Source organism: Pelmatolapia mariae, linkage group LG15 (assembly GCF_036321145.2).
Source record: "Pelmatolapia mariae isolate MD_Pm_ZW linkage group LG15, Pm_UMD_F_2, whole genome shotgun sequence".
Lineage (NCBI taxonomy): Eukaryota > Metazoa > Chordata > Actinopteri > Cichliformes > Cichlidae > Pelmatolapia > Pelmatolapia mariae.
Window position 1 is genome coordinate 39880632 of NC_086240.1, and position 25054 is coordinate 39905685.

Genomic DNA, 25054 nt, shown 5'->3' on the forward strand with positions numbered 1-25054 from the left:
TTAAGCAGATTTCTTTACTGAAACGAACACGACTTTTTACAAAATGTTTCAATGATAATCTGGAAGTATTTTCATATTTTCCTTCAAGAGGAGACGACGAGAGTGGACCGGTCTCTCCTGTGTCGACAGGTAACATCTTAAAATGACATTTACACAGAACAGCTTTTACAAAACAACAACAAAACAGAATTGAAAAAAAAAAATCCCCTTCCCCACTCGCTCTCGTAAAACTCTTTTGATAGTTTCTGAATAAAATAAATTCATTCTGCACCGGACTGATGGAGACGGACTGTGACGCCCGAGGCTCGGCCGGGAGGAGGAGGGGAGCACACAATCCATAAGACATCTTATAAATGTACAATTAACATTCTTAAACATTTTAACAAATTTAGCACACAGCTGTTCAAATGTCCTCGCAAATTTAAATAAAAGTGCAAAGCACAGTTTTCAGTAGGAGAGAGAGGAAACAAAGCGCATTAAAAATCCAAATGGACTCTTTAAAATTCATCTCTATAGTGTAGAAAAAATAGAACATACATCGTCAACCTCGACGGCTGCAGGGTCACTGCAGACTCTTATTAATGCAGAGGCTGCTTTCTCAAAGCACCTTTAATAAATAGGCAGGTAAAAACATGAAAAAGCGAATTTCAGTTCTGCTAAATGTAAAGGAATGCAGTTAATGACAAGGAGGCAATTTCAGTGGATTAAATGGCACTGCTCCCAAAGAGAAATATGTCATCGATTCCTGTATCCCTGCAGCCGGGAATGCTGGGAAAAGTTACAGGGAGATTCTTTCAAACAGCATCAAAGTGTGCCGTAAAATCCTCTGAACTCTGAAATATTACACATATTAGTCTTTTCCACATATAAACTTTACTTGGTCGTGTTGCTTAAGTATATTTATTGACAAATTTAAGCATTTAATTTATTTTTTGGCCACCTTTACTGGGACAGTCCTCTCACCCTTATTATAAGAAGTTCAGCTGCTACTGTTTATCTTGTTTTCCCTTCCTGACGGCTTCACAGGTCGGGTCGTTGTTGTACTAAATATCAGTGCGCTGCTCCTCCACAGAGGATGTCATCCTGCTGGACAGACTCCAGCTTTGCTGTTGGACTGCAGCTGCTGACGCTAACGGTTGTTTTGGTCTGAAGATCTACTGCAAGCTGAAGGGACACCAGAACCAGTAGAAGGTGGAGTAATGGTTCATGTGCCACTACATACAGCTCACTGAGGCTGTTAGAGCTGAACGAGGACTACCAGCTGCAGTCCAATGAAACCAAAGTCCATCCACAGGAAGAGGCTCTTTGGAGAATCAACAGACTTCACTGATATGTTATTTATTTGTCCCCAAGTACTTGTAGTGGAAAATATTTAGTTTACTGCTGTTACTGAACTCAAAACGCCATAAAAATGCTCACTATGTGTGTAAAAACCCATCAGATTAGGAGTCATCTGATCAGAGTAAAATATAGGTTATTGACAGTTTATAAATGACAGATTTAAGGCAAAGTTTTTGTTGGTCTTAGTTGTTTTTAAGTACTGATTAAGTATCGGTACAGAAACTCGGGCCTTCAAGCTGCATTACAGAGAAACACTGAGGTTGCTGTTTAAAATAATCTCCTTGTAACAAGACCACTTGAGAAAGAGGTGATCAGAGTGTCGTTGGACTGAACACCAGTTCAGATGTGCTGGAAGGTTTGCCAATGAAGAGTAACTGTGTAACCTGCACTGTGGCTTAATAGACTCGTGTTTTTATTGGGTTAAAGGGGGGTGGGGATTTTTGGTTTGGGGATTTTTCCAAATGTCATTATTGGGAAATTTAATTCTCCAACTCTGCAAATCATTTACATCTATGGATGCCAAATGGAAGAAGATCAACCAATTGGCTAGTTTAGCTTGTTAATGAGTGATGAATTACATTATGCACAAATGTAGCCCCGAGTAATAAATCTGGCAGTCAGCGAGGTCTGATACCTGCTTGTTAAAGTGAACATTTGCCCTGAAGCCTCAGTTCAGGTTTCTGTCACAGACGTCACAGATCAACAGTTTCTCTAAAGGTTTTAAACCTTTAAAAATACCATCAGGACAGCTTGAAGAACCTTCTAAGGTTAGGAACTGTCCTGATTCTTCAACGTCACTCCTGCATCTTTTAAGGAAACAAATGGTTTCCTCTGTGACTACAATCTATGGTAGTACATGAGCCTCACAAGCTGAAAGTCTGATGGTTTGTGGCAAATTTGATCAACTTCATAAGAATTTGCCACTTTTAGTGAAGTAGGGGGTCCTGTTTATTCTGTAACACTATGGTGCTGGCTCCTGCTGCGTGGAAGTAAGTTGTGTTAAATTAGATTAGCATGGCAGTATTTCAGTCTAACCTCCTCAAAGTTTGAAACCCGGCAAGTTTCAGGGGTAAAGTTTTTAAAAGCTCAAACAATTAACCAACTAATCTTTTGAGTAACTGGTAAAAAAAAAGTTAATTCAGCTCTTAGATCTGACACCTTAAATAATTAACTGTAAACGTTAAGATTTTTGATGTCTCTCTGTGCGTTTCCACTGCTGCAGCTAACAGCAGGTGGAAGCCGTCAGCTGATTCTACACCAGTGAAAATACAATCGTTTTGCAATAGTTTCAACTCTAAACACAAAATCCCCCAAAGAAGCTGCTGCTGTCAGCAAAAATGGAAGATTCCTGCATTTAATGTTAAACATCTCCATAAATGATCTTTAAGAAGAGAAGTATGTCTGTGATCATTTTAAAAAGATACTCGTTCTTAGTGTGAGCAGGAAGTGCTGAGCCTCCCCCTGGAGTCTGTCAGGGCTGCTCAGAAGTAGCCTTGCCTACTGATGTGGCCCTGGCTTCAGTGACGCCATCACATATTTAAGAACCAGTAACTGGGGTAATATTTCTGTGAAGGAAATCTTGGCGTGCACATATAGCACTAGCCCCTTCCACACGCACTTCCTTCAGTAAGTCCAACTTTTGGAACAACTGAGTGTTTTGGTTTTTCTCTACTGTAGAGAAGAGTCCTGGACCAGTGGGAAACCCGGGTGCAGAGGTCAAACACAGAGGATCTGCAGTCAGGCGTGTTTGTTCCTGTGCTACAAAACAGTCGAGTGTAGGGTAATAAATCATACCCTCAAGTCTTATCGGTGAAATTTAAGAGTGAACATTTTGGATATTGCTGGTAGTTCTAATGAATTCAGACATTCAGAAACTGTAAATCCGAGCGTATAAAGAGTTGCTGACCTGTTACTTGCCGGGCTCCGTGTATCACAGGCACTAATGGTAAAGGACAGAAATGAAATAAAGCTGACAGTTTGCTTTAAACGTAGATTAACACTAAGGTGACTGAAATATTTAGAGCAGACTGAAAACCTCAATTTTTTTTAAATTGACATCTTTGTGTCAAAATGCTACTTGACCGATGTAATGCCTTTTTTGTATTGCTTCCTTCTGATGCGTGCTGCTGGGCTTGGATTCAGCCCGCCTGTGGACTTGTATGGAAAAAACTGAATGAAACAATACTGCCGTTTCTTCGACTTACAGACAGATGAGTAAAAAAGAGAACAGTCCAAAGCGGGTCCTGAAGGAAGTCATCTGGAGCTACACTCTCTCTGCGGCTAGCTGCTAAGTTAAGGTACAGTGAGCACAGTTCAGTCTGTCAGTGCTGCTGGTGAGTGGGTGGGCAGACAGGAAGTGGCCGTTACTCCATGATGGCTCTGTAAATCACAGGCTCGATGTAGTCCCCCCTGTAACGGGAGTTGATTACTCTCTGTCTCTTTGACTCCTGAATGATTTCCTTCTCCTCGAAGATCCCGTCGAACCTCATGTCCGATGCTTTCGACTGTAAAGAGATGGTACTGTCACTGAAAGTGCTTCTTTATTTTGATGAACTTCAAGTTCCAAATAAACTGAAAGGAAAACTGAATGGGGCAGACGGGGAGAACGTACCAGTCTGGTTTTAACTCTCTTGGGGAGTTCTTCATCCAGACTGTAGACATCATCTCTCTTGGCTGTTAGTTGTGATCCGTCCTCAAATTCCACCTGCAGTCCAGAAACATTGAGTCAGGACACAAACAGTCAGATAATAGCATTCAGCTTGTTGAACGTCTTTGCAACCTGCTGCTGATTTACTAGAAGTTTCCAGGAACAGCCAGGGAGTAAGCTGAGCAGGTGACTCATTTTATGTGAAGCTGTAAAGCATTTTGATTTCTTACTACGCGGTCCAACATATTCTGAAAATATTCCACAATCCAGCCAGAAATATGTGGCATGAAGGAGATGTGCTCGTCAGTGAACGCATCCTTCCTTACTGAAAGTCAAAAATGGTTTCCGCCTGCGTTACCGATGCACTCTCTGCTGCTATATGCTGACGACTTTTTTCTTTACATGATTAAAAACTGGGGGAAAGAAGAAAAAAAAAATCTTACCAGGTACATTTGAATGACATGAGCTGCCACAAACTTGGCCCCGTACACCAGGCCGTCCGTCCATCTCACCTGAACCACCTCACCCTGCGGTGGTGGTCCAAGCTGAGCGCAGTCTCGGTTCTAACAGGCAAAAAACAAACCAAGTTCAAAGAAAAGTGAAAGAAGGATAAATATCTGATGTGTCAGCTCTTGTCGCGTTCTTATCTCGGGTCAAGTGTGAAGCACTAAATGATGTTTGGACTACTCCAGAGGCTTATAATCAGCAACTGCTGTGTAAAATGACTGTTTTGGTCAAAGGTGTGTGGTGGCTTTAAGGAGAGCACAGGTGGATAAACTGTCTGCCTGCAGGGTCAAGCTGTGAAGATATCCTAAATATAGTGCAGGGTTAAACCGCTGCTGTCTACTGCAGTGAAACGCACACTGTGGATAATTCAGGGTGTCGACGTGCATTTACATGTCTGAACAAATGTCTGCTAAAAGAAAGCAAACACATGAGCGTTGCCTTTGACATCCAGCACAGTTTGCTTCATATTCATGGCCAGATACCAGCTTCACAGTTTAACAACGAGTGGTTGTTGTTCAACTTCCATCCTCCCATTTCCACAGGCTAACAAGGAGGCTGCCTAGCATCTTCATCATCTTCATGACCACACCACTGTATTACACTGGCAACATTTCTGAATTTTTAAGTTGTTTTTTTTTACGTTAACTTCCTTTAAACAGTTTTAGCTTAGCCGGTTTTAAGCTAAAACTGTTAGCTAATCTCTCCTACTCACTGTTTTGACACTGGGCATGTTACTGCCAACTAACTGCTGTACAAAGTTGACATCTTTGCTTGTTTACAAGGATACACAATATATGGACATGTACTGGGTCCCATTGCCACATGCAACCGGCCTTTACAAACACCTGTGAACGAGCTAACGGCTCACTGGCTCTGAGCGGGGTACTGTAATGGGACACCATCGCTGCAGCAAGTCAGGTTGTGAAGAGGGCGGTTCAGCCTCTCCACACCAGCAGGCAGTTTATTTGGAGACAGCTGATCGACATTTCCTCACATTAAGTTTAACTTATTTAAATTCTGTGTGGTCTCCTTTTTTAAAGATCTGAGGGTATGTTTAACCACTTTGTGTTCTTTGCAAAATGAAAAGAAGGTAGTGGAACATACCACGATGTCCTCGGGGAAAAGGTTATCGCTAAAAGAACCATCATCAAAGTTGACCTCATAGAACGTCTCTTTGGACAGCTGCACCACGTCACACTGGTAGTAGCGCCCGTTCTTGTGCTTGCATATGACCTTCTGTCCCACGGTCAGCTCGTGCATGGCTGCCTTATTGCGCTGTCAAAGGGGGGAAAAAGTATTTTTATTTTTATGCTTGCGACTGCAAACGGCTTCATAAATCTGATATTTGGGGAAGTTTGGGATATAGAAAAAACATGTTTGTTTTTTTACCTCAATCTGAGCGGGACCTTTGTGTCGACAGCAGGTAACGTGTACCACAAATGGCCATTCATCTGGTTGCATCAGTACCCCGGCGGCCTGTGCACAGGTGGGGTGATAGGCGGTGGGGCAGCGCCCGTGAGAGCACTGCACGCAACAGCCAGACGCCTTCTTCATCCGCTTTTTACAGTAGTAACACTTCTGTTTGAAGTGAAAGAAAATTATTTTTTTATTAACAAAACTTCAAGCAACAAACTCCCCTCATACCATGTACTAAATGTACCTGGTAACTCATCTCTAAAATCTTCTCTCTTCTTTCACACATTTCCATTTCAAACATAAGAACAAACAGTTACGGCCACATTAGGGACACTGTCGTGTCACTAGAAGCTACCTTGTAGTTTAACAGTAGGAACTGTCTGCAATTATGCCATAAAATTAGTGCCCCCTAGTATCTTGGTTCACATAATATCCTAAAATCAGTAAATTGGTGTGATCACTGGTGATAACAAAGAGACACTGAGCAAGTGACATGAAAGCACTACTACCAACATACAGAATTCATCTGATGTGCCATCATTTTAGGAGCTACACTGTCAGGAAATCTAAGATATTTTAACCTCTTTAGAGTTTAAACCATAACACAGCTGTTTTTCTGCTATCCCGAACAACTGTACTGTATCTACCTGCATCATGACTGTGGAGAGGCGTGGTCTGCAGTGCCGCTGCAGGGGAGGCGGACGCACCTGAGCGGCATCCGCAATCACACCTCGCCAGCTTAAAGTCTGTACTGGGTCCTGTCTGTTGTCATTGTTGTTAGTGTGTGTGGTTGCAAAGCTGCAGCCATCTGTGTGTAAGAGCAACCGTGCAAATAAAAGTAAATGCTGAAAAGCATGAATGTGTGGGCAGGTCTGCTGTGGATCGTTTACAGCGGTGCCAAAACCCAGGATGGGGGCACGCCCGACCCAGTACTGGGCCAGCCAGGAGAGGAGCTGGCCCAAATGGTGACCACGTGGAGGTGGTCAACGGGAACAACGGGAAGAACTGCAGGACCAGATCAAGCACCGGAGGCAGGCAGCTTAGACTGGGTCCTGGCCGACGTCACCCACACCCGCGACCCTCGACTGTGTGGGAGTGCACCCGCGCCGGCCCCCAGAGTGAGACCAGCCAACCTGTCTTTGCACCTGTACCCACTCCTCGGGTAGGAGCGGCTGGTGCCCGGCAGGGGCCCGACCCCGTTCCTTCTCCCCGAAGGAGGGTAGCCGAGCAACCTCCACCCCCACCACCTACCCAGCGAGGCGCACGAGGGACCTCACCCGCCAGAGATGGAGGTCGGGGCGTGCGAGGGTCCTGCTAAGCCTGAAGTCGGCATGCTGGCCAGACCGGCCTCACCTCCACCAGAGGCCTGCCCACCGGCCGCCTGCCAACCCGTCTGGGAGCCTCAGCTCACGGCCACACCTGCTGCACCGCCACCTCCGAACCCACCTCGTCACCAGCGCCGATGGATACGCGGGCGACCACCTGAACTGACACCTCCCTGTCGCTGGCCCAGAGTCATCCGCAATCACACCCTGCCAGCTTAAAGTCTGTACTGGGTCCTGAAATGCTTCTAATCACAATCTGTAGCATGCTCTCATTGTAGCAGATGACTACATAAAGAAACCAATGTCACACTTTTTAGTGTTATCTCTTCAGAGCAACAGTTTCTTCTAAAGAGATATAACTAATGATAAACTGATGTCATTTGTGTAGAGGAAGTGTTAAACGTACTACGTGAGCTACACGAGCACTGGAGATTTCAGCTTCTCTCTCTGTTCGTACAAAGTGGCAATTATTTGCTGGGTATCTTTATTTTGTTCACGTTGTTTGTTTGGAGGCCGCACTTTCACTCTAATTAGCAGCTTTCAGACTCTAATTTCCTTCTTCATAAAAATGTGAACTTACCAGTTTGAATCTCTGCAGTGGGATCCCACTCAAGTCCACAGGACTTCTTTCTGTGATGTTGACAAAGCGTGCCTCCAGCACAGCAACCGCACACAGCACGTGTACCCACCTGCAACACATAAACACACCCCCACAAAGAGGTCACACCTGACCACAGGCAGCATCAATTTGATGTTGTTTGTTTTCCTCATCTGTTTTTATGGTTCTAATTATCCAAGCAAAGATACAGCAAAATGAATCAGATGGCAGGGGAGTCAATTTTGTACGCATCATCACACAAAACAATGAAGTCAAGTCCATTACTGAATCACACCCACGTTTCCCCACTCACACTTTACTTGCAGGCCGTCTAGATATAATAAGGGCCTCCAGGCACCAAGATAGCAATTCATTTTAACATTAATGTTTTCTTTTTTAAATAACCGTCCCACAGATTGACAAAATCCCCACCTGATTTACTCAAGAATAATCCCCTTGAATTTATCTTTCAGTTCCTGCTAACATGCAAGCTCTTATCCTTCCAATTTCATGATTTCCTACCACCTGGCTTCTTGGCCAGATCACTATTGTGCAGGCCCTGAATTATATTCAACTACTTCCCGAGACAGAGATCTCATGTGGCTGTTAAACGATCCAAGCCGCTTAGCTACCTGCTGTATTTTCTCTGACAGAAAGAGAGGAAAATAAAACAAGAGGATTTCTGTTTTTTAAGAACAGAATTTAATCTCGAGATGCACCACATGATCACCGAGCAGATGTGCTCACTCACTAATGTATCTTAAATGACTTACTTGTTATTGTTGGCTTTCTGCAAAGCTCCGCCCCTCAATGAACACAGGCAGCAATTCTACAAAAAAAAAAAAAAAAAAAAAAAAAAAAAAGAGAGTGAGATGATCAAAATGATGAAAATACAGAACATTTGGCAGTTAACATCTAAATATGGATTTAATAAATCAATGTTTAAGGGCCAACATCTATGATGTGGTTGGAAATATCAAACACAATGTGTCTGATCTAAAAGTTTATTCAAACACGTGGGAGGTAAAATTAGGGACCCAATGGATCTGTTTAAGTTCTTCACTGTCACATTACAGCTTAAGTATTCGTCTTTTACATATTAATGAACATCTGTTACAGTCAAGTCACATTAAGTTCACACAGTTGTGATGAAGTCTGCCTGCAGTAGTTTCAGGTTCTGTCACAGCACCTGAAAATGACTGCACACACACTTCTTTCTCTCCGTGATGAATTTTTGAAACACTGAATTTATTTTCTAAACTGTGATAAACAAGGCAGTTAATTCAGTGTTTAATCACACGATCAAACATGACAACCATACATTTAGGCAGAAATATTTCAATCCTGATGAATAAATAACAAATACTCCATCTCCCTCTATCTATATAGATATCTATATATCGTCCCTGCCTGGGGACATCTCCAACATCCACATTGATAGTGAAACAACTAGTAGCTCAGTTCCAACAGATTGATGAGGTACAACACACATGCTATGGCAATGGGGAGCCAGGATGACAGGTCAGGGGGCAGATATCACCCCACCCCCCTGAAAGCAGTCAAGCTGATTGTGTGTGTGTGTGTGTGTGTGTGTGTGTGTATCTATATATATTTATATTCATAAATAGTAATTACTAGCCTAATCCTTTCTTCATTCAGTAACCCTGCACTACCAAAGTATTAGAGTATAAATTTAATGCACGCAAAGCAGACTCCTTTGAGTCTATATTTATAATAATGTGTTTCATGCAGTGGTGCATATCAGTACATTATCAAGATGTAAGCTAATTATAAACTGATGTAGCATTTAATGTATCTGATTGTTTTAGGCAAGTAATCTTTTCCTTGTAACCCCAAAGGTATCAAATGATCCGCCTACAAGTTGTAAAAAGTGACATTTTTTTCTAACAGAAGGTTTTTCAAAGCAACGACTCTCTGGTGTGGCAAACAGGTAACTGTAAAATAATCTATCACATCTACTAAGTTAATATAATTCAACACCCTTAAAAAAAAACCGCTACACGTTAATGTTACACATTAATGGTGCAAATAGTGATTGTGTAAAATATCTTTTCATGATTTGGAATATGGGACTTGTGAAGAACCAGGGATGGACAGTTCCACTTTTAGAAGCCATTAGGAAACAAATCCCTTGACTACCAACTGGACTCATGCTAACTTGCACGGCTCGATAAAGAGTAAAAACAGCCACAATTATTGGCCGACCTCAGTCATGGCGTTGGCCTTGCAGCGTGCACACTTCCACTCCTTGCTCACACTGGCTGGATCGACACCGTAACAGGCTGGAAGATAGAAATGCACACTTTGAGACGTTAGTGAAACACTGAAGAACTATGAAAAGCTTTAATGATTCCATTTTTATAGTAAAACACTTCTAATAACATGATTAATAACTGATGATATGATAAATGCTGTGTATGAAATGTCCTCTGTTTTGTTTGGTCTTTGCATCGGTTCAAACTTGTAATGAAATGGTTACTCAGGAGCAATGTTCCCTCTAAGCTGCGCACGTGCGCAATTGCGCACTGCTGGCATGGTCTCTGCGCACAGAAAATCTGTGTTGCGCACAAAAAAAATCTAACCTGATTTGAAATTAAAATTAATACTTTAACAATTCTGTTTTGCAGTGTTAGTCAGTAAGTGACTGGCTGCTCCCGTATGGGATTAGAACGATTCCACCTTATCCCATAGTCCAGCCAATGATGCGATTCACATTCGTATATGTGGTTGACAGGCTATGACAGCGTCCTTATGTGCCGAGCAAAGCGGCGTGGCTGATGTGGAGTGAAGCCACATTAATGACAATGTGTACAACCATTGGAGATGTGAGCAGGACAGACGGAACAATTACGGAAAAAGTGTGGACTTTATACCAGTTTTTAAATTGTGTTGATCGGCCACTTAAAACCAGAGTTATGATAAAAATATCTGCAATGTTTGGTTTTCTTCCTGAATACTATCGTTGTTTATATTTACTGCGGGAACAAACGGTAAAACGGCGTTTTATAAGGAAAAAGGCTCGAAAGCGCTCTCCACCTGTGAGCAAAAACAAACTCCACCCACCTTTCCTATTCGTCCAAAAAAGTACCATGTCGACCAATCAAAAAATGATATGGCAACGCGACATCTAGTTGTTACGAAACTGGGAGAAGTTTTAGGAGTTGATGCGGTGTTTTGAGATGTGAGTGATTTGAGACGTTTAGCACAAATCTTGTGTAGTTAGTGTGTAGTTAGTGTGTAGTTAGTGTGTAGTGTAGTCAATAGTTTTGTTGTGTGTGTCAGAACAATGAGGCGACTGCTGAATGTTACAGGTGTTACAGGAGTGATACATCTCCTGTTGTCAGGCCTGCAGGTATCAGGCTGTTGTTCTCCTTTATCTCATAGTGGACAGAAATTATTTTTTGGAGTGGCACAAATGATTTGTGTGGCATCAGATTTGATGCAGAACAGCTGATTGTTCTGTAAATAGTTTGAAATGTTTATTTAAAAATGCCTTGGCTGTATTAAAAAAATAGCTGCAAAAAAACTTTGTTGTTTGCCAAACTGAGTTACTTTTTTAAAGAAGTAACTATATAATTAATTGCCCAGCATTGGTCATTATATACTGTATTTTGCAGACAGAGAGCTACAGACCACAGACTCATAATGCAAGTCAGAGCTTTTTTTTAAAAAGAAAGAAAGTTGTGTTTTCAAAATTGGAGTTCAAGTTATTTTTACTTCCAATAGTGTTAACATACTACACAGGTCATGAACAAGATTTTTTTTTTACATTTTCATTGTAAGTGGGCTAAAGCAGTTAATTAAAAGTAGTCTAACATAAATGTAAATGCTGTAATTTGATTATCTTAATAAACCATGTAACTTGGATGGATTCGATGCTGGCGTGACCACAGTGCACACCTCTGATGTCGCTCACAGTGGTCCAAGTGTCCGCTCAGGGAGTTTGTGTGTTCGCTCAGACACGTGAAAAATTAGAGGGAACATTGGTGTGGAGCGTAAAAGATATTGACTTCATATTCTATTTTGTTCTTTGAATTTAATTCCTTGTTGTCATTTCTTCTCCTTCTCGAGGACAAGCTGAAACATCATTTGTGCGTATAGCAGTCAAACTTCAAGACTCATTTTAAGGCAGGAAAAGCCTCTGATGAAAACACTCAATGGAAATATGTCAAACAAGGCTAGCTTAGATATAAACTAACACTCCTACTTGAAGAGTATGTGTGTGTGCAGGCGCACATGCGTGTACTGACATGCATGAACTCTCACGCTGCACTGTGAGCAGCTGATGAGGAGACTGGTTCCATCTTCTTCCAGACGAGGAGTGACCGGTTGCTCTTCACACTCAGCGTCGTCCTCTGTGGTGGTGGTGAAACACATCTCAGGAATCAGAGGTTTGGTTCGCATCCGCTCCCCGGCCACCACGACGTGCGTGTCGATGCTGTTCGCACATTCAGTCTGACAGTAGTCACAGCAAACACAAACACATGTGGACTCTGTTAAGAGTTGCTGTTTGTCTCTCGAAATACACAATTTACTGCTTTCTTTTTCAGCCACAGAGGTTTAAATGCTCCATAATCTTACGCGCCCTGATTAACTGTCAAAAATACTATTTTTGGAGTCGCTCCATATTCAAACCTGATTATGATCAATCAAACATCTAAGAAGCAAAACAGTTAAGGTACAGCGCTAATATTAGCAGACTGGAAACCATTATTGACGATGACATGTTTGTAGAATGAAAGAAGAGAAAATAGTTGAGGAAAATGGTAAATATAGATGATATGACACGACATTCAGTCTATGAATGGAATGTTTGAAGATTTCACAGAGACTTTTGTTTAACATGGAAAATCTGGAGTCTATTCAAGTTTCCACAAACAACCATAAAGAGGATTAATGCCAAGTACTAGGATTGGGCGATTGGACGACTATATCGACTATCAACGACAGCCCTAACTTTTTGGGGAAATTAGTTCGTCCATGTTTGAACTTCTGTGTTGTAAACGGGCAAATCAGTGCGTGCATGATTACATTGCCCATCAAAAAGTCTGCGCATGCGCGACTGTATCGCCCATCGTCGATTATTGGACTGACGGTTGTCGGTTGGAAAATCTTTACATATCGCCCAGCACTACCAAGTACATTCATTTAATTCATGTAGATGCAGTTTGGTAAATGAAGTTGCCATGAGGCTGGATTTACTTGGACACATCACTTAAAATTATGCTTCCACTAATTTGTTGGATTAATGAGTGATGTACTCTGATGTATCAGAAGATACAGTCTGGACCAATTAAAACAGTGTAAACTTCCCATGATGCAACTGTTCTCATAAAAATCCCTTTTAGCAAACCTCACCTGTATTTTTGTATCATATCGTTGGCTTATCTTACCAAAGAACACTATATTACTTGTATGTTCAGATGCTGCGGGGGCCTGTACCATATCTGGTTTTGTCTTGGTGGACTGGTGAGGAGCAGGTCTGCTCTGCCGCTAATTACCTGGTGGTACGTGTGGAAGAGCAAACAGATGGAGCAGTATGGAGGTTTGGAGCCTACTCGCTGGTTGTACTCCCTCTCTTTCTTCAGGTTGGGTGGCCTGCTTTGCCACAGGTGAGCCAGAGGCTTGGCCCAGCCCTCGCCCTCCACACCCCCTGCCTCCACTGGGGGCGGCTCTTCTGGAGTCTCTGAGGCACAAAAAGCAAAGACAACACATTTAGCTAAAACAGCATTAGGAATGACATTAGAGGCCTGGTTTGTTTAGTTTCACTAATCTAATTCTGTTATTGGCTTTGAAGTCAAAGGTGGCTTAATGACCTCTCAAATATAAACTACATACAGATAATGGGACCTTAAAGTGTTCAGACACACCTTCATCACTCATGCCGTCTTTTATGAGTGGATGGTGTCCTGGAAGCTGCCCAAGGTCAGTCTCAAACTCTCGAACTCCTGCCATCACTTTTGCCACCTGCTGGAGAGAAACAGCATTTTCAAAAGGCCACACAGCTAGTTTGCAGTTGATCATGTTTGCACCATATATGCATCGTTCTCCTCCAGAGGCCTGCGCCTTCATCATTTTAGGGTGTTTTTCCTATAATAATATCTCAGCATGAAAGTAAAAAAGGCTTACACACCACTAGATGACTAGACTGGGCTGCACCAGAATTCTTAGTTAGCGATGGTATAGTCATATTAGTCAGTTAAAGTAATGCACTTATTCAATGTTCAAAGTTGTGGAAAGTAGCAAAGAGTGTTGATGACTGCATGTATGCATTTGGACAAACACACGAACCAAAGACTGGAGAAAATGTTTAGAACAGTATAAAGATCACACATCTTAGAATGACAAGGCCAGAAAAGTGCAAAAACTATAGCAGTGGTCTATAAGTGGGTAACTTACAATGTTAAATATATGTCCACTCACTGCTTTGCCAACATGACAGTTGTCCTCCTCAGTTTCATGGTCGCTATCCTCACTCTTCTTCTCCTCTCTGGACAGCACTTCTCCGTCACCGTAGTCTCCTTTGGCATAGCTGTGGACGTGCAGGACGTCTGCGGGACTCAGCGTCCTCTGAAACACTTTGCTGCAGCTGTTGTCCAGTGGAGGCTCCTCGCTTCCACCGGTCTCCTGAGACCCCCGAGAAACCACCTGGTTCTCAGTGGGCTCGGGAGGAAAGACCTCCATAGCCACCACGCAGTTCTTCTCTTTTTTCAGCGGACTTCGTCTGTTTGAAGTTTTCTTGGCATTGGCTTTGGACTGAGATTTAGACTGGGGTTTGGTCCCTTTCTCTTTCTTCACCTCCTTGACTTTCACTGTGTCTGAAAGAGATTCATTGAGATACACAGACTAGCACTTTGCCCCCAAACTTTTACAGGACATTGGTTCAGTGTGCCACAGAGTCTTTTTATAATCTTTAATTTATTTCACATATTGACCTAAAATAAATATCAACTTTTTAGCCCAAATCAACTCTGAGCCTTTTATGAGCTCTTCTGTGTTTTATGTTCCTCTAAACATTTAGTAGTCAAGAGTCCATTTATCTTGAACCATCAAAATGTAGGTACTTTAGTGCGCTGGACAGGTAGCATGTGACCACATTCATGTGACTTTTGATATGCAGCTACTACTTCAGTTGCGTGTAGTTAGACCTTTAAAAGGACTTTCACAAAATATGATTCTGTGGGGCTAAATCAGTGATGAGTCAGTCATTAAATTAATAAAAGCTTCAGACCATCAGGCGCATAAATCACTTGAGTGTTGATTTGTGTGTTTTCTCTATTTTATTTGCAATGCATCAAAGCATACCCGACTTGGCAAAGAAAACGAATAACAAAAAAACCAACAACAACAAAAAAATCTTGCTCCGTGTGAAGCAATGTTCCCTCTAAGCTGCGCACGTGCGCAATTGTGCACTGCTGGCACGGTCTCTGCGCACAGAAAATCTGCGTTGCGCACAAAAAAAAAAAAAAAAAAAAAATCTAACCTGAATTGAAATTAAAATTAAAACTTTAACAATTCTGTTTTGCAGTGTTAGTCAGTAAGTGACTGGCTGCTCCCGTATGGGATTAGAATGATGCCACCTTATCCCATAGTCCAGCCAATGATGCGATTCACATTCGTATACGCAGCTAATCAACGTGGTTGACAGGCTATGACAGCGTCCTTATGTGCCGACACCGGTGTTTTAGCTAGCAAAGCGGCGTGGCTGATGTGGAGTGAAGCCACGTTAATGACAACGTGTACAACCATTGGAGATGTGAGCAGGACAGACGGAACAACTGACGGGAAAAGTGTGGACTTTATACCAGTTTTTAAATTGTGTTGATCGGCCACGTAAAACCAGAGTTATGATAAAAATATCTGCAATGTTTGGTTTTCTTCCTGAATACTATCGTTGTTTATATTTACTGCGGGAAGAAACAGTAAAAACGGCGTTTTATAAGGAAAACGCTCGAAAGCACTCTCCGCCTGTGAGCAAAAACAAAACCAAAAAACCCCAGCCTTTCCTATTGGTGGAAAAATGTACCATGTCAACCAATCAAAAAATGATATGGCAACATGGCATTTAGTTGTTTAGGAAGGGGGAAGTTTTAGGAGTGACGGCGTGTTTTGAGATGTGAGAGATTTGCGACGTTTAGCACAAATCTTGTGTAGTTAGTGTGTAGTGTAGTCAATAGTTTTGTTGTGTGTGTCAGAACAATGAGGCGACTGCTGAATGTTACAGGTGTTACAGGAGTGATACATCTCCTGTTGTCAGGCCTGCAGGTATCAGGCTGTTGTTCTCCTTTATCTCATAGTGGACACAAATTATTTTTTGGAGTGGCACAAATAATTTGTGTGGCATCAGATTTGATGCAGAACAGCTGATTGTTCTGTAAATAGTTTGAAATGTTTATTTAAAAAAAAAAAAACAAAAAAAAACGCCTTGTCTGCATTTTTAGGTAAACAACTGCAAAAAACTTTGTTTGCAAAACTCAGTTACTTTTTTGAAGAAGTAACTATATAATTAATTGCCCAACATTGGTCATTATATCCTGTATTTTGCAGACAGAGTCACAGGACTCTCTCCCAGACCACAGACTCAGACTCATAATACAAGTCAGAGCAAAAAAAATGAAAAAAAAAATAAAGTTTTGTTTTCAAAATTGGAGTTCAAGTTATTTTTACTTCCTATAGTGTTAACATACTACACAGGTCATGAACAAGATTTTTTTAAATTTTCATTGTCAGTGAGCTAAAGCAGTTAATTAAAAGTAGTCTAACATAAATGTAAATGCTGTAATTTGATTATTTCTAATAAACCATGTAACTTGGATGGATTCGATGCTGGCGTGACCACAGTGCACACGTCTGATGTCGTTCACAGTGGTCCAAGTGTCCGCTCAGGGAGTTTGTGTGTTCGCTCAGACACATGAAAAATTAGAGGGAACATTGGTGTGAAGTGTGAGGTACCTTTTTCTGCCTTGCTGGTCACTTTAGTTGGAGACTCCTTACGTGACAGCTTGGCCTTCTTTGGCTCCACCTCCACCTCCTTTGGCTCCACCTCCACCTCCTTTGGCTCCACCTCCACCTCCTTTGGCTCCACCTCCACCACTGGCAGCTCAGGTTTGACATCTTCAGAGGCTTTGACAGCTTCAAGCTGACGTTTAGTCCCAGTTTGAGGCTCTGGACTGATACGTGGGAGAGCAAATCGAAGACATGTTGGACAGGACTCAAAACTAAACCGTGTTTCTCAAAGACTGCCGAGAACAAACAAACAACTCCGAGTGAGGCTGACATGTGAGAGCAAATCACAGAATCTGTCACAGACTATGCTCAATCACTTTTGGCAGAGTCTAAAGAGATTTGTGTCAGTGCTCTCCTCTGAGTGGAGACAGAACCACCTCTGTACTGAAAACAGTCTGAATCACTGTAATCTTTAAGCCGAATGAGAACATCTGCAAATCTGCAGTGACTCAAATTTTCATCTTTATGGTGGATGCTTGTTTTAATTAAACTAATTAGCTTTAGCTGATTATTGTTATTAATGTTATTGTACTTAAAATTGGTTTATATGCCATATAAATAGTTTGGGTAAAGATTTTATGAGCATTTAACAATGATTTATCACATCCGTATCAGAAAATTCCATGAATATAGTAGCAGTGGGTTAGTAGTGACTATAAATCCAGACCTTTTGTCCTCCTGGACAGGAGTGCTGGGCTCCTCGGATGGCACCTCAGCGGGACTCTCCTTTGAAGGTTCGATCTTTTTGTCTTCTTTCAGAAACTCGGCGGCCTCTGCCGTGGGCTTGGAGTGGTCGATGGGAGCGTTGTCTTTCCCTGCCTTCCACAGCTTGTAACGTTCAGGTTGAAACTTGCGTACAAATACGTCCATGGAGATCTTCACCATGTCCTGCCGGCATGAACACTGAGAGGAAAACACTCTTTTAACACACTACGAAGTTGATAAGAATTCACTTCACTATAAATAAACTAGCTGTGGAATTATACTCAGTGCTGTTCAAACGTCTTTATGTACCAGCGTTGCTTGTTTGCCGTAATCGATCCATCGTTGAGTGGCAAAATTTGTTGACTCGGCGCAGTTGAAGCCGTGGTTGAAACCAGCGTGATAACCAAACGGGAACGTCACAATGAACTGCCCGGCCTCCTGAGTGACCTGAGTCGAGAACAACGCAGATCAGTATAAGATGAATGTTTTATTTTGAAAGCATCCACTCATTTCCTTTCTGATCATTATCACTACTTAATCTTGACGTTTTTTTCTGCTTATCTGTTTTTTCCTGGTCATCACCATTTAGTGTTGCATGTAAGACAATGCAAATTAAATAAAAGATTACCTTTTCAAATGGTATGCCATATTTTTTCAGGATGAATGGTGAAATTAAAGTCATCTTGTGGCGCAGGAAGGCTTCACAGCCCTGGACGTTACCTGGAAAGAAACCTGCAAATACAGGATCTCATCACCAGTGGTGCAGTTGGGCCTCTTTGGCTCTTTTTATTTAAATGGATTTTGTGTAAAACAGTTACGTGGGATATGTAAACATCACTGCCGTTATAGTCTCTGGGGTACTTTCTGAGTGTACACTGGACTTCCCCTTACATACATCTACACATAATAAGCTGAAGTCACTTCAGGCATCGACTCTGTGATCAAGCAGCTTAAAGGCAAAAATAAGGGCTCTGTCACCTACCCTTGGCGAGCCTTTCCAGCCGTTTCCCATGCTCTGGTGGGACGACATACCTAAGAAGTAACAAAAGTACAGAAATACTGAAAAAGGTGATTGTGATGTTTACATCAGAGTCAAAAATGCCTGCTCCAATCTGTGGATGAGATCTCTGCTTTACTTTAAGTAATAACTACATAAACAGAAAATCTCAACAATAACTGAATGTTTTCAACAGTAAATAAACAAACAAAGACATTTTTAAAGGATTTTTCTAAACTGTTTTGTAAACTGGCTGCCCTGCCCAGCGGACTCTTCTGCTAAATACGAAAACTAGATATGTGTGTTAATATTCATTCGTTCAAACAAAGGTGAGCTTTGTCTGTGACCCTACCAGGACTTTGGCTCTCCAAAGTGCAGGTAGTTGATGCTATATAGATCCATGTCTTCTGTGTGCCACGCAAAGGCGCTCTTCCACATCCCAAAGTACAGGTACGGCGTGTTGACACCCTTGATCTTGATGCCACTCTCATTCTCCACAATGTCCAGGATAGTGTTGAGACGACCAATGTTCCATTCAGTCACATCCTGCAGAGGAAGGATTCACACAGGCTGCAAGTCAGGACGACTAACTGTATGTGTGAAACTGATTTACCTTTAACTGATCAGGAAAACTAAGGAATGAAGAGAGACTTTTGAGTTTGTGAACATAAAAGTCTCTTTTTTTTAATCTATCTATGAGAACAACTGCATCCCAATTTATCAATTTAGTAGTCCTTGTCAGTCATTGGTAACAAGCTAGCTCCAGTGTATAATATGTGGTTGTATTTTCCCATCACAGGGCTCTAGACTAACTTTTTGACATGGGCGCACTGGTGCGCCTAACTAAATTTAGGCGTAAAAGTTAGGCGGACTCAAATTTTTCAACCGCATCACTTAACACCGCAGTTTTACATGTGCACTTTCTTTGGGGGGAAGTCCATACAGACAATATTCATTTCTAAATTATTAACTAACAAACTTGTGCTTAAAGTGCTTTGTCAATATTGTGGAAAATGTTAAACTTAATCATCACATCGGCTCCTCTGACGACCTGTTTGCTGCTGCCTGCTGCTGAAAGGCAGTGGGGAGAGGGGACACTTGGGCAGTGCATTTATTGCAGCATATAATGTGTTTTCTGGATACACTGTGCTTTTTCAGCATTCAAAGATTGATGACACCATGTCAGAGCTGGCTATGAATTTCAGAAGGATCATAACAAAAACGTTATCAATAGTTCTTTTCATCTTTTCTTATTACCCACAGCTACATCCACTTCTGTCGGGCCTAGGCTGCTCACTAGGGCTGGGTATCATCACTGATTTCTATAATCCATTCGATTCCGGTTCTCAAAGTCCTGATACAATTCAATTTAGCCTCAGACAGTCAGAAATATTATAATTCTGATCATTTATCAGTACTGATACATGTGAGACTTCATCAGAATTGTGAACATCACAGCAGATGCCTTTGTGTGAAAGTAACTGAGAATAAAACAGAAAAACATGAAGGAGATTTTCCTGGTCTGGCTTTTTATAGCAGATAACCTTAAAAATATTCTGCAATTTTGCATAATTTTAAAAAGTTTAAATTTCTTCAGTATTGAACAACAGAAATTAGGCTTTCTTGTCCGAGGTCATTTAAGTGAAAAAAGAAAAAGACAGCGCCGTAAACAACGGTAGACTGGTGGGTAATAAGCGAATGAATAATGCAGAAAACAGAGATTTGAGACGGGAAACTGTTCTTGAAGTACAGAGAGAGAGAGAGAGAGAGAGAGAGAGAGCTGTGCATGATTTTTATCGTGGTGGAAGCAAAACAGCAAAAGTCAGAGGGAATTCATGACGACATTGATCAAATGTGAAGCGTAGTTTGCTGCTTCTTTTGCTGCTGGCTCGGCAAATTTTGGTTGGAGAGACAAAACCTGCAGCTCAGAATCAGCGCAAAAAAGACGGAAACACAGCGCGGACCAGACGCATCAGGATCGCTGAGCTCCAACAGCGTGTCCGTCTACGGGCTGTCGGGTGAGAAAGCCGAGAAAGACAAAGCTGATTCTGATGCGTCGGGTCGCTCTGTGTTTACGTCTTTGTGTGGAATCCGTTAATGAATTGATATCGCTTTATTCAAGCTACTCACCTCTCTCTTCCACCTGCACTTTCAACTGGACCACGGCCAATCAGAGAGGTCCCGCCCCTGACTATCTCTGATTGGTTTAGTCCACGATAGGGCATAATGTGTGTCTGTTGTTGACCACACGGAGAGTTGCAGAGATTTTTTTTTGTTTTGTTACCCGAACAGTTGGTCGCACAGGTGCGACCAAATATTCTTTTTAGTCGCACCACTGAAAAATTTGGTCGCATTTGCGACCAAATTGGTCGCACTCTAGAGCCCTGCATCAGTTTGCCTCAATTTTATCCACATGTTTCTCCACAGATTCTCTCTTTCCATGAGAGATTACAATTCGCTGGACCCCAGCTGGGAACGGTAATCTTTCTGATCTTGGAGTGCCAGACTAGCCCGAATCTGCAACAGGTAGAGCTGCTTCATTTGCTCTGAGCTCACCGAGGCTGCAGAACAGAACAGAGACTGCAGTCAAGACACTGAGCTTGAAGATATGCGCCGGAAGAGAGGTTCTCTAGAGAGCCAGCTGATTCTATCGCTCAACAATTTATCACAAATACTCAGGTAATAACACTGGCAGAGGAGGAATGTGTAAACCACATTTTTTAACAACCCCACTTGTCTACCGCAAAGAGAATCCAAATCTGTGAGTGTTTTTTTTTTAAAGATATATTTAAGTTCCATGTATGCAGCCTACCACCACTCACTGGATCATATAGCGTTCCACTGACATCAGCACCGTAAAGTGGAGGGTTAAAGGTCAGGTTCTTCCAAAACTTCCTCTCCAGCTCGTCAAAATCCACGTATCGTGGGCTGCAGAATCTACAGAGAGAGAGATTGTCAGATATTCAGAGAAGACTGAGCAGAGGTCATAGTCGCTGAAACCCATTCATGCAAAGTTTCATTGAGTAAACTGACTTGTCCATGTTAGAGGTCTTGCGGAAATCATGGACAGTCATGGGCTTCTTTTGGATGTTGTACTGTGTAAATAGTCCTGACTGGCCGGTAACCACCTGCTGGATGGGAGCGGGAATCACCAGGTCATCGATATCATCATAAGTCTTTCTGGGTTTCCAGCCTTTAGGAGGAATAACCTGCAAGTAGCACAGATGAGAGAAACTCAGGGCAAAAGCAGAAGGAAAATAGTGAATTTCTGGAATTAGTATCACACTAAATTTCTCACCCTTTTTACATATTATCATTGATATTATTATTATTCAAAATACATTTATCTTCCTGTCTTAAGTCTTTTTTTAACATATTTTAACAATTGATGGAAATTGTGTAGACAGATACCGTTGTGTGTATGTAAAGACGACACAGGAAGTACGGCTATGAATCAGTGCACAAGTTATGTTAATTTAATGAGTGACTTTATAGGCATGTTAGCTTTAAATAATAGCACAGGAGTCTCAGAGTCCTCTTAGATCTACCTCTTCAGAACATTTATATGTCAACACAAATGTTATAAGCGACTATTTAAAGTAACTAAAAGGATGATAAAACTCTGAATACTTCAACGTTGAACACGATCAGTTAACCAAACTTCCTGTTAGGTTTATGTTTTCACACTAACAGCAAACTTTCAGATGTGATCCTCTAAACACTAATGAACAGGAAACGACTGGCTTCTGAATTGTCTCACTGAAAAAGACTTTGTGTGTTTGGTTCAAAAGTCTTTTAACAGCTGTGGTACAAAGAAATTTGCAGCGTTCTCTCTGCTCTGCTAAACAAAAAGTGACGAAAAGACAGAAGCCACTTACTTTTGCCATCCCAGCTCTGTGCGCCCCTTGTGACTCCATAAAGGCAATGTAACGTCCAAAGTCCTTGAACTCCTCTTTGGAGGGGGTGAATGTCATTACCCTGCAGCCCACACTTTGGGCTGGCGTGTCTGTGGTCATCTTGGGAGTGTTATTGTGACCTCAACTCTGGAAAACATAAACACGATTATGTCTGTTTGCCTGACAGATAAGCATACATTCAGACAATGCAGCACACTTAGCATCAATGGAGCATCTGTGGGAGCATGCTGGGAGTAACTCAGTTTCTTTGTTGTGACTTGCCTTTAGCTGATGTTGCTCTTTATTAACGTTAGTTACTATGCATTTTTTTATCATGTGCTCTACACTCATATACACACAAAGTGAAAATCTGCACAGCCTGTCAGTTAAGTACAGGAAACCATTGAAGCATCCTCTCTCATATATTCTAACTGATCTGCCGCAGTGATCACAAACACCACAATCAGTGACATTTACCAGATATCCACCATCCCCACAGGTTCACAGTCCCTCTTTTAAGTCTGTGACCACGTCTGAACCCCTCTGTGCCATTTAACAGACTTAACTGATCATCTCAAACACACTGCCAGGTGACAAAACCAGAACATCATTTTTTAATACAAACTTGAAAAAACAAAAAAAACAACTTCAACTCAGCAAGTTAAAAAAAAATTTGTCAAGAAAAAAAATCACTCTGTGTCACTTTGGAGCCATTTTCACTTTTACATTACAAAGACTAATGTTATCTATGATAAAACCTAAAACCTTCTGAAATCAGCACACAGGAATAAGGCTGCTCAATTACAGCAAAAAACATAATGATTTTGGTCAATTATTTACCGTGATAAGTCATTAATTTGGCAAATATCCAGTTTTTATGGCCTTTAAAAAATGTCTTTGTTTATAGATGATACCCTTTAACTTTAAAGAAAAGTCAATTAAAAAAAACTATATAAATACATAAAGTCAAGCTCACAGGGACTGATTGTTGCCTGACTAGTGGGTGTTTTGACCACAAAGGCCGTTTCGCAAGAGCAACTGTCAATACCTGCTGGCCCACAGCTTCCACAGTGGGATATCTCTGGGTGCAGACAAGGCCTAAAAGAGGCCCAGACAGCAGCAGACTCACACACCTCAGGAGAGATGCTTGGTCTCCACACAGAGAACTATGTAGAGCTGAAGCTAACAACCAACCAAAAGCTTTCAAATATAAACACACACAAACATTAATGATGCTAGAGATCCTTTCTGCAACTTTTACTTCTGAAAATATTGCGTTGACCTGAGGCTGTATCTGGTCTCATTTTACTACAAAGACAAAACAAAATCTTCAAATGAATATGAAAAAATGAGTAATCTTATCCTGATTAGCTTGTTTTCATAACTGTTAAAAGCCATAATCATAATTCAAATTAAAATCTCTACACAGGATGTAATAAACCACAATCTCATAGCAGTGCTGGGCACTACAGTTTCAACAAAGGCACCAAGCCCACACCCAGTAACACTTAGCACTTTACAGCATTTAAACTAGAAATAAATGCTTATTTGAGACTTCTCGTGATAATTAATTCTATCAACAAACACAGTTTTGGACATATCACCAAGTTGAATTATACCAAGCATCACAGCAATAACTTCTGTGATTTTACATTCTTGTCTGCTTGTGAACATTTTCCTAACCTTATGAAAACTGTAAACCTCTCTCCTCGGTCAAAAGCACTCCCAGCAAAACATCCACCCAGACTGGAACCAGAACATAAACACACGGATCCCAAACACCATCTACAGCCGAGTTTCAGGTTTGTGAATTAAAAAAAAAAAAACTTTAACCAAGCCTCCACCTTTAGTAATAATACACAATAAACTATATTTGATTAGTTTATTCTTTAACAGAATAATAACGTAAACTCCCGAAGTAATTAGTTTAACTAAACAATGTGTATCACAAAAATCGATTTCCGATTACACACATACTCAACTTTTAGCTAAAGGCAGCACTGCACTCTGTCCTAACGGACTTTACTGGAAGACTCGGAGATCCTCTGTGATTGGACACAGTCCCGACTCAGTCTTATCTTCGGCATGTGATTGGCTCAGCAGAACGTCACTCACACGTGGTAGCCCACTTACAGCGCATCTCCTCGGAAAAATATTTAGCTAGTCCGCTAGCTAAAATGCTATCTGCAACATAGCTTGTTCTGCGACCCGAGAATTAAAAGTTAAGTCAACAAAAAACAAAAACACCCTAATGTTCAAAAGTAACCACTAAGTAGCCAACATTTACGGACAGCGCAGATCCTACCGTCAAAACTGGTAGAAGTTAATAGCAGAAGTGTGCTGCGGACTCGGAGATCTGACAGCTGCTAACCAACTAGCAAACATGGCTTGTTGCTCACCGTTAGTTTCTCATGCACAAACTTAGCAGTTATTTCTGCTCCCCTCAAAGTAAGCCGCTTCACAAGTGACAAACTTTAACTTACACACGCTGAAATGAAGGGGAGTTGTTTGCTCTCCGATTACAGGTAACAGAGTTCCAATACGGACAACATCAGTCCGGCTAGAAAAGACAGTCCTCCATTATTACAGTGACGC

The 25054-nt window shown here is 41.6% G+C and overlaps 1 protein-coding gene across 2 annotated transcripts; it reads right to left on the reverse strand.

The window, feature by feature from the left end:
- On the reverse strand, nucleotides 1–25054 carry LOC134642804 (lysine-specific demethylase 4A-like). Of its 2 annotated transcripts, none has more exons than XM_063494767.1 (22): nucleotides 24943–25054; nucleotides 22442–22606; nucleotides 21597–21772; nucleotides 21386–21500; nucleotides 18916–19109; nucleotides 18549–18598; nucleotides 18195–18298; nucleotides 17876–18013; nucleotides 17529–17764; nucleotides 16808–17025; nucleotides 14279–14673; nucleotides 13726–13822; nucleotides 13357–13541; nucleotides 12106–12310; nucleotides 10061–10137; nucleotides 8608–8663; nucleotides 7817–7925; nucleotides 5885–6073; nucleotides 5600–5770; nucleotides 4432–4551; nucleotides 3953–4045; nucleotides 1–3845 (listed from the first exon to the last, which is right to left on the reverse strand). In XM_063494767.1, exons 2-22 carry the CDS (start codon nucleotides 22577–22579, stop codon nucleotides 3705–3707), a joined length of 3207 nt encoding a protein of 1068 aa, XP_063350837.1. In that variant the 5' UTR covers nucleotides 22580–22606; nucleotides 24943–25054; the 3' UTR covers nucleotides 1–3704. The 2 variants fall into 2 exon arrangements, with proteins under 2 accessions (XP_063350837.1, XP_063350836.1); XM_063494766.1 differs by having other exon boundaries at nucleotides 13726–13825; nucleotides 14255–14673.